This window comes from Octodon degus, unplaced genomic scaffold (assembly GCF_000260255.1).
Source record: "Octodon degus isolate 3935 unplaced genomic scaffold, OctDeg1.0 scaffold00002, whole genome shotgun sequence".
Taxonomy (NCBI): Eukaryota; Metazoa; Chordata; class Mammalia; order Rodentia; family Octodontidae; genus Octodon; species Octodon degus.
Window position 1 is genome coordinate 2484683 of NW_004524578.1, and position 10386 is coordinate 2495068.

Below are 10386 nucleotides of genomic sequence, written 5' to 3' on the forward strand. Positions count from 1 at the left end.
CTCCTGCTTAAAACCCGACAATTACTTTCTTACATCTATAATTAAGTCTAAATTTATGCCCAGGAATAGGAACCACCACCAGATGATTATTGCAAAGGCCTCTTCCAGACCATGTCTTTCCTGCCCAAGGCCCTGCGTGCTGCTATCCCTGCCCAGGACGCCCCATTCCGCACACGGCTGACTCGTCTCCTAGGGATGTACACATCCATCTCGGGTCGGCTGTGTGTCTAAGGAGGGGCATCTGTGCACTTCTCTTACGGCACTAATCATAAAATCATTACATATCAGCTCCCTAAAGGCAATAACTTTCAGTTCTGTTCAGTGTACACTGATGAACTGAGATGGCAATAAAAACAATCACAGGTGAAGTACAGAAAATAAACATCGTTTAAATATAGTCTTGGGCAAACTGGTGCCGCGGGGGGAGGCATGAAGACAGCGGAGTCCAGAGCCAACAGCCAAGCACGTCTGTGGCTACGAGGATGCCTTTGCCGCCAATTCCGTCTGCCCTTCTTCCACCTAGATTTTTCCACCTTAATTTGGTTCTCAACATGCCTCTTCTTACTTCATTCATGCTTGTTATTATACAAATAAAGGTTTCCTTGCCACACACAAAAAAGAAATGTAAACTATATAATTGGCATTACAGGGAATATCCTAAAAGCCAGAATTTTTTAAAGTCAGAGGAATAAAAGATAACTGTCTCTGGAAACAGTGAAGGAACATTTTGGAGTTTAAAAGAAAGAACTGTTAAAACTGAACTCTGTCAAGAGAAAGTATCTTTCAAGATAAAAGCAAACAAAGACTTGTAAAGTATATACAAACCCTAAATATTATGACCAGTAGACCTCCGCCTCAAGAAAAGTTAAAGGACAGTCTTCTAGTGGAATAGTACCACTTGGGAATCTGGGCATGTACAAAGAAATAGCAAGCTCTAGAACTGACACTGATGGAAGTAGACTTGCTAACTGAGAAAGTTGTAATATAGAATTTATAATATGTACACATAAATTTATGAAAACACTAAAGCTGGGGGGAGACCAGCACAAGCTGTTGAAAAGTTATTTACACTAAATGTGTTTACACTATACAACTAATGCAAACACTTAAACATAGCACAGAGTTACAGCTAAGAAGCCAAAAGTGATTTAAAAGTGTAGTCTTTAAAAAGGATAAGGAAGAAAAAAGATACACAGAAAACAGGTGTTCAAAATTCAAAAGCAAACATTTCACTAATAACACTAAAGGTAGATGTTCCAAGCATTCTGGTAAAAAGCCAAAGGTTAAACTGGATTTAAAAGTAAGACCCAACTACACACTGCCTGTGGGAAACTCACATAAAGACAAAATAGGATAAAAGGGAAAATGGAAAAAGATGTGTCACGTTAACTAACACTGACGAAAAGCTGGAGTGGTTACATGTTAACATCAAAGTTAATTTCAGAACAAAGACATTAGAAAGAAAGGATTTTTATAATAAAGCACTGCTCCATCAAGAGGATAAGACAGTCACAGCAGTCTAAGCCTTTAATGGCAGAACTCCAAATGCATGAAGCAAATACCAAGAGACGCATGAAGCAAGCAAGTCCATGTGTACAGTCAGAGACATCAATCTCTTTTAATAGTTTATAAAACAAATCAAGTAACAATAAAGATGTAAAGTACTACAGACCAAATAACGTGACATTTTAAATTACTACTTCCAATAAAACCCAAATACTTTTTTTTTCAAGTCCAAACATTCAACCATATTCTGGAGTATAAGTCTCAATATAATAGGGCTCAAATATGTAAAGTATGTCTTCTGATATTAACAGAATTAAATTACAAATCAGCCAAATTACATGGGAACAGGTGTTCGGGGTGCGGAAACTGAGTGACTCGCTTGTAAAAGGGAAATGAGAAAAGATGTGAGCCTTTTTTCTTTATTTTGGCACGGCTGGGGATTGAACCCAGGACTCTGCATGTGCTAGCCAAGTGCTGTGTGTCACTACATCAAATCCTCAGGGCCCAAAACTATTCTGAACTGAATAAAACTGGAAACAACATGGGCCGGGGCGACAGTTCGGCGGCATAAGCACCTGCCTGGCAAGTGCAAGGCCCCAAGTTTGATCCCTGGTACTACAAAAAAACAAAAACGAAAAACACCAGACATGTGAGACTAGGGTAAAGATCTTCCACCAGACTGGCTTTTGAAAACAACACAGATTACCAATATCAAGAATAACAGTATAATAGATATTCAAGAACATGCTTAAGATGGTTAAATTCCTCAAAAAGATATAAACTCCCAAAGCTCACTCAAGAAGCAGCAGGTATGGGGCCAGCCTGATAGGTGAGCAGATGAAAGTGCCTGCTTAGGCAGAGCGCAGTGGCTGGCCCGGCCCAGGGCAGGCTGAGATGCTGAGACTGGAAATGGTGGCATGCCTGTAACCCCAGCACCTGGGAAGCTGAAGACAGGAGCATCACTACAAGTCCCTTCTCCACAGTGAGACCCTGGACTACATCCCAAAAAAAGGGAAGTGGATGCAGCACAAATACTCATTTATGTGCGCCTGTGATTATTACTCTGTAACCTCTAGGCCCTGTGGACGCGTCAGAAGTGTGTCTGTCGTGTGCACGTCTACTCTGTTCCATGTTTCCATTGTGCTGTTTTGGGCATTGTCACTGGTCTCAGCTGTAGACTGCAGTGTGAACAGTGATTATGTCCACTTACTGGGAACTTTTTCATTAATAAATGCTATTTTATGATAAAAAAGATTCAAAAACCAGTGAATGTAAGCACAGTAATTTAAAGGAAAAAACACAAAATGACAACATAGATTTTGTTAAAAAGCATTTGAAAAAATCCAGTATCGATTCCTGATTTTCAAATACTCTCAGAAAACACAGAAACAAAGACCAACTAGACAAAAGGTACCTGTAAGTCAGGCGCAGCTAAGAGGAAACTCAATAATGAGAGTACAAAGAGCTCGGGCCAAGCGCGAGCGAGCCCGGATGCCCAGCCCCACCCGAGTGCCCTCGGCCTGGAGGCTCCAGCCGCGCAGTCAGGCCAAGAGCAGCACCGCACCAAGACGGGAGGGCTGAGCAGAGAATCTGCCTGCCAGTGCGCAAGGCCCCACGAAATCCGAGTAGCAAAGGTCCTTCCACTAGTACGTCAGCACACAAACTAATCAGTGGAAAAGAAGCAATTCACACAACATGCAACGGCAATCCGGCAAAGAAAGCAGTCTATATAACGCGTGCTAGAACAAGTGGATTGCCACGTGCAAGTCACTGCCCTTCCATCCACGCCACACACTACATATAAAAAGCACTCTAAAATGGATCACAAGTACTAAATGTAAAATCTAGAACTATACAACTTCTAGAAGAAATCAGGAACTCCTTATGACTGGAGATTAGTGAAGTTGTTTATGCATTTGTTGGGGTTTTGCTATTATTTTTGCAGTACTAGGGACTGAAGCTGGGACCTCTACACTGAGCTACATCCCCATTCTTATTTCTTAGTTTGAGACTATCCCTAAGTTGCTTATTTGAGTATTTCTTGTATCTGATACCAAAAGTATAATCTACTGAAGAATAAATAAGTTACAGAAGTTGAACTTTTCAAAATTTTAAATTTCTGCTATTCAAAAGATACTATATTAAAAAGTGAAAACAGAAGCCAGATTGGGCTGAAACAGAACCAGTGAAGGGCCTTGTATTCAGTACACATGGGTGCATTCTGCACCTCAAACCTCAATAATAACAGCGAGCCAGTGAAATGCAATGCTGGGTACTGGTGGGCTGGGTGAGGTACCCCAGGCAACAGCGGAGGTGCTCTCTTTCAGGGAGCCTCTAAATTGTCCTTGAGTGCCTGTACCTGGTGGCGGGTGCTGACAAGAGACAGACACAGACCACCACGCCTTCTGCCTTGCACACTGTTCCTATCACTCCCCAGCTCCAGCGAAAGCCGCATGGCCACGGGGAGGCTCTGGAAACCCCAGCCCCCAGCCTGTGGCTCTCAAGCGAGTCAAGCTGGCCAGCAGCGACCATGAAATGCCTAGCGTGGCCTCCAAGCCCATTGCAATGCAATTACAAATGTGACTGTCCATTCTGGTCAACTGACCTTGACGTGACGGCTGTGCGAGCTCCACACGACCAAGTCAGGGAGGCCCCCTCGGCAGTGTCGCAGGTCAGCAGCCAGGCGCCGGCACACACCACTGAGGACAGGACCTCCCAGGCAGGAGACGAGATCCTGAACACAAACACAGAGAGTGGGCGCCTCCCTGAGCGGGACCTGAGAGGCCCCACAGCCACGAGGCAGAAAACAGCTCTGGTGCCTTCAGCAGAAGAGTCCAGCAGTGCACTGGGGGTTATTGTGGTGCTTATCCGGCTAACAGCCCCACTGGCAAGAGACAGGAAACCAGTTCTCCTCCCCGGTTACTGGGACTCTGCCCAAGGTGGACATTCCGGGAAGTGAGGAAGGCGGGCTGGACTGCGATGACTCCCTCCCAGAAGCCAGCACTTGCAGGACGCAGGGGTAGAGGACTTTTCCCTGCAGAGCCACTGGCCACACAAAAGCGCCATCAAATCGGGGGAAAAGGCCTAACTGTGGGGCCTTTATTTTTCGTATTTTAGGGAAGGGTCTACAGGGCGTTCAGGGTCTCACTACTGGGTCGGACTTGCAGTCATTTTCCTGTTCACAGCCTGCAAATGCTGGGATTACAGGTGCGTGCCACCATGCCCAGTCTCAATCATTGTCTCGGCACTCCCCAGGGACAGGGCTGGCACGGCAGGCCTGGGGATAGAACACCTGGTCCCTCACCTGCTTGCAGGCGCTATAATCTGCTGAGCTATTTGGGCAGCTGTGGGGCCTTTTTAAATACTGACGTTTGTCTCGGTGACACCGGACCTGGGGGCTGGGGTATCACACACACACGCATCAACATGTACACACTCCAATGTCTGTCTACACACACCTACAGCTAACCCTCATGCAGCTGCCAAAGACACCCAACAGCAGGAGCCATCTCCTTCTACTAGATCTTGCCACACAAGGGAGCTGTGTTACCTGAGCTTGCTGAAGAGAGGTGAAGAGATCCCAGCTGATGAGGGAAGACGCTCGGCCCTCCTGGGCCTGCCACGTGGCGGCCACCCAGGCCTGCAGGCTCTCTGCAGAGGCACTGTGAATCAGCTGCAACCTGGCCTCAAGCACTGGCCTCCTGCTACTGAAGAAGCTGTCCGTGCACAAGTCCAGCGGGGACGCCTGTCACAGGAAAGCAAGCTGTCACAGCATGTGTGGAGAGTGCACCCAGCAGGGAGCACTCCGTGCCTGCGCATTTGAAAAGTGGTCAATCTGTGACACTTCCTCTTGAAAGCTATGGAAGGGTTATCTCACACAGGTAAGGGGCTATCAAGGTAATTTATTATTCTACATTTTTAGAGCAATAGTTTACAAAGGGAGCTTTCACATTATAGCAGCAGAGCTTGCCACCAGCCCAGTGACTGCCTGGGACAGCCCTCCGGCTGCTGCCTGGGTCACAACAGGTGCTCAGAAAAGGCTGCAGCTAAAGTGATTCTGTGGTTGGGGCCGGGGAGATGGCTCAGTGGAATAAGCGCTTCCCTGGCAAGCGCAAGGGTCTGAGTTCAATTCCCGGTTCTGCCAAAAAAAAAGTAAAGTGATTCTGTGGTGAAGGTTTAAAATGTACTGTTGGGGGCTGGTGAGATGGCTCAGTGGTCTAAAGCACCTACTTAGAACAAGCTAAGCTCAAGCAAAGCACAGAGGTTCAATCCCCCAGCACCACATGCTGGCCCGCCCGCCCCCTGGTGGGCTGAGCTGGCCACACACTAAATAAATAAATAAATAAATAAATAAATAAATAAATAAATAAATAAATAAAATGTACTGTTGAAGGTGACCTAGACAAAGTTTAAAATTTAACATATATAAGTTTCAAACTGCATTAACTGGATTTTAAAAAGGAAAATTATTTAGAGGGAATTAGCACCACACGGTGTGCATGACCTCAGGACTACGACAGGAGCCAGGCTCTGCCGAGTCACATGTGCAGGGGGCGCCCAGTAGGGCGGTGTAGTGGCTCACATTGTGTCAACTTGAGACACTAAAAGCTTAACTAAATCCACTCAACAATTCTGCCCCTAGGCCGTGTGAGGCCCCTCCCTAGGGCACGGAGGGCCCACTCTAGAGTGACTGCACGAAGAGGATGTAAAAGGGAACTGAGAAAGGGTGTAGCCTGCCCCTTCCCTGGAGGAGCTCCAGTCTTTGCAGCCAGCAGGGAAGGGAGAGAGGCTGGCTAGAAGCTGCGGCTGCATCTCCTCCCTTTGCTCTTCGCTGTTTTCTGCCGCCATGAACAGCGGCCCTCTGCCATGTGCTGCTCTGCCTCAGAGCCAGCTGAGTATGGACTAACACCTCCACTAACTGTGAGCTAAATAAACCTTTCGTTTCTTCATTTTGGGTGTTGGGTATTTTGTCCTAGCAACAGGAGAAAAGTAATCAAGATAGGCAGGGGGCTCTGCACAACCTGGTAGGCGTTTCTGAAGACATCAGGGATGCCATCCATGAAGATCACATCCCACAAGAGGAGGCCGCATAGTGTGCTGAAGGTAGACCCTTCCCCGTGGATACCTGAGGCAAAAGCAACATGAGGGAAAGGCAGTTTTAGTTCTTCTTTCAAAATGCAACTCTGTCCCACCGTGTACTCATTTTCAAGGAGATAACGGAAACACTCCACTTCCAGAGCAAAAGCTACTCTCATGCCACTTCCAGCTCCCTGCTTAACACCATGGTATTTGCACACAGAAGCCTCAGTGAAAGATAAATCACCCTAGAAAAATTGTTTTAAAAGTTTTTGGTACCAGAGATCAAATCCAGAGCCTTCACAATAAACTACATCTCCAGCCCCTTTTTCTTTTTTTTAAATTTTGAGATAGTCTGGCTAAATTGTCCAGGTGAGGCTTGAATTTGAGATCCTCCTGCCCGAGCCTCGCAGACTGCTGGAATTAGAGACATATGCCATCACGCCCAGCTTCAAACTACAAACCAGAGGTTCTCAAACTTCAATGAATAACCTAAGGAACATTCTTTCTTTAAAAATGGCTTCCTCCTGAGGTCCATAAGCTTCACCCTGGAGGAAATGGCTCCCCATGGGGAAGGACGCGAAGAGTGCAAGCGGCGCCTGGCCGCCTCCTGACCTCCCGCCACTGCTCCAGGGCAGCTCATTGCCCGTGCATTGCACTGCTTTGGCCTCAACAGGTAACCCCAGCACTTCTCAGCCTTCATGTCCATCTAGTTCCAATGTCCCTCCTCACCTCACACACACCCCTTACTGCCTGGCAGACAACCTCAGAGAGAAAGTCTAGGTCCTGAGGTCGCCAAGAGACAGGTAGAATCTAGAAGGGATGAAGGGCATCCCCAGTCGGGCCCGCTGCCCTAGTTGCCTTCTCCAATTTAGGCCTCTGTGCACACCACACACCCGACCATGTAGGCCCCACACCCAGTGGCAGCAGCTTAGCAAGGCAACACCCAATGGTCCCACCCCGTGTGAGGCCACAAGAAGCACAGGGAGACAGCAGACCCTAGGCAGCGTAGTGTACCTGCCCAGGAGCCAGGCCCACAGGGCTTGGTGCTCACCATGTCCTCAGCGTAAAGTCACTCAGGAAAGGACTTGGGCTCTGGCAACTCAGGTCCTGAGCTGTCCTGGGCTGCCTGTTCTGTCCCCCTCTCAGTTCCTGCCTCAGGACCCCACAGCCTGTCTCCATGATTGAAAAGGACAGAGTGGGCACAAGAGGATTTGCTGGGGCCCCTGGCGGAAGCCAAGTCCTGCCGTTTTCCTAGCAAGTGCTGGGCCAGGAGCTCAGGTCTTGGCCAGCCAGAAAGCTGGGGTCAGAGTTACTCCAGGCTCCTGTCCTGTGCACACTCTGCACTGGACTCTACCTGAAGTCCTATCTGGTGTGGGCCTTGGAGAAATCCCCTTCCCTGAACAGGCTGGAGGTTGCCCTTCCATCGCGTCCTCTCAGGAATAAAGCCTGGCAGCAAGTATTTGGCTCATTTTCATTACATGCATTTCATAGATAAAAATGCTTTACATTCACAGTTTCTGATCCTCTGACGACGAACTATCAAGCCGCTTTGGAGGCTTCTGGCCAGGCGGAAGCACTTCAGCCGGCGCATTCCCAGGCCGCTCCTCCTCGGCGAGGTACAGTTTTACGTCTGTGACGTCATCTAAGGGCCCAGATTCCCACTCACTCCTCGGTCGCTCACAATTTCAGGTCGACCGCCTCCGTCTTCCCCAGGTCTGCGCTTCCTCCCAGCACACCGCTTTTCCCTACAAGTAACCACAACACTGCACTACACAGAGGACGCCTACCACTCAGCAGAAAGAAACCTACGCTGGGTAACCCCAGCTTGCAGCTCTCCTCTCTTCTCCAAATTCAGCTGAAAGCTCGTCTAGTGTTGAAATGAGACTGTGCCCAGTGTTCACCAATCTAAGGACAGAAGAGAGCACCTAACCCTCGTGGCCCGCAGCAGAGGCACGAAGAGTGTCCTGTCTGAATGTGGGCACAGCAGGCCTCGCTGGCTGTCCCTGGAAACAAGCCATGTGAACTGCTCAGCGGGTACCACGGTGACGTCTAGTCTGTCTCTGAACGCCAGGAGTAAGGGTGAGCCGGAGGTCTGTAGCTTGGCACACGATCCTCCACTTGTGTAGTCATGGTCAGTGTCCTCCATGACAGAAGGTGTGGTCCAAAGAAAAAAGGTTAAAGCCAGGCCCTGAGCGTATCTACTGGACAACCGGGCCTGCTCTAACCTGTCTCTGATACACAGAAAGCTTCCTCTCAGTCTTTCCTTCTGTGGTTTACTTCTACTTTTCAACTTACCACTAGGTTTTCACAAGGCCCAATTTCACCTTACCAACTATAAGACAAGGGCTTGATGTTTTCTCTTGATCCCAGGCCTTGAAGCACAGGACTTACTAGTCACTCTCAGACTAAAATCCAAGAAAACTAAAAGGGGAAGAGAGGCTGATGCTTATGAATACACAAAAGCAGAGTTTCCAGTTTACATAAGCGATGTGTTCATTATTTTTTTCAGAAAAACAGAATTCCTGGCTGCTACGATGTAACGAGAATTACCACGGAGGTGAGAGACACCACAGCGGACTTGGTTCTGAGACACCACATCACAGCCCTGTGCAACCGCTTCCAGCTGCCCGCCCCCACACCTGTGCCGAGAACAAAGCTGAGAGGGGTCGTGGCGCTTCACTGTTGCCGCCTGGCACAGAAGGCCCCAAGCAGCTGCGCTGAGAACGCAGGGGGAGCCAAGCACATCTGAAACTCACAGACGCACCTCTGCTCCGGTGTTCTCACACAGCCAGTCCCAGCTCCTCAGGGTCTCCGCCACAGAGGTGCACCTCGCTCAGACCTGCTCTGCCTGTAGCTAAGTGCTTACCAGCCGCAGGTCCCTGTGGGAGATACAGATCCCACCCTCAGGGGCCCTCTAGGGACAGCACCTAGGGGGAGAACAGGTGGGAAGGCCGGGGGAAAGGCTCGGAGGAAACTCGGGGCCAGGACTGCAGGTGCAGGCTCCCATGGCTGCGTGCTGCTCCCTGTTGTGGGCCAGTGGAGGTCTTCTAGGTCCTCTGGGGTTCCACAACATGTCACGCACTTCTGCTTCCTGCACACTCACACCACCGGGCAGGCCCAGGCCTTTCTACAGCTCCAACTTCTGCCTGCAACAGGCTGCCAGGCTATGGTCCCACACGCACGCACACACCCACTGCCAAGTGCACATATGTGCGTGCACACACGTACACACCCACACAACCCACTGCGAAGTGCACATATGCATGCGCGTGTAGACACATGCACACCCACTGCCAAATGCACCTATGCGTGCACACACACACGTACTCCCACTGCCAAGTGCACCTATGCATGTGTGCACACACAAGCACACCCACTGCCAAGTGCACCTATGCGTGCGCATGTAGACACATGCACACCCACTGCCAAGTGCCCTGTGTGCACACACACACGCACGCCCACTGCCAAGTGCACCTATGTGTGCACACACACATGCAGGCCCACTGCCAAGTGCACCTATATGTGTGCATGCACACACGCACACCCACTGCCAAGTGCACCTATGCATGCGCACACACACACGCACACCCACTGCCAAGTGCACCTATGTGTGCACACACACACACATGCACTCCCACTGCCAAGTGCATGTATGCGTGTGTCCACACACACACGCACACCCACTGCCAAGTGCACCTATGCATGCGCACACACACACATGCACTCCCACTGCCAAGTGCACGTATGCGTGCACACACATACACACCCACTGCCAAGTGCACCTATGTGTGCACACACACA

At 49.3% G+C, this 10386-nt stretch overlaps 1 protein-coding gene across 2 annotated transcripts in view; it reads right to left on the minus strand.

The window, feature by feature from the left end:
• Nucleotides 1–10386, minus strand: part of Fan1 (FANCD2 and FANCI associated nuclease 1) — a 29850-nt gene that overhangs the window by 586 nt on the left and 18878 nt on the right. For both annotated transcript variants that reach the window (XM_023709796.1, XM_004623444.2), the window contains 3 exons: nt 6528–6631; nt 5057–5251; nt 4112–4240 (listed from right to left, as the gene is read on the minus strand). In XM_023709796.1, coding sequence (XP_023565564.1) covers nt 4112–4240; nt 5057–5251; nt 6528–6631 — 428 coding nt within the window. The remainder of the gene's footprint in view (nt 1–4111; nt 4241–5056; nt 5252–6527; nt 6632–10386) is intronic.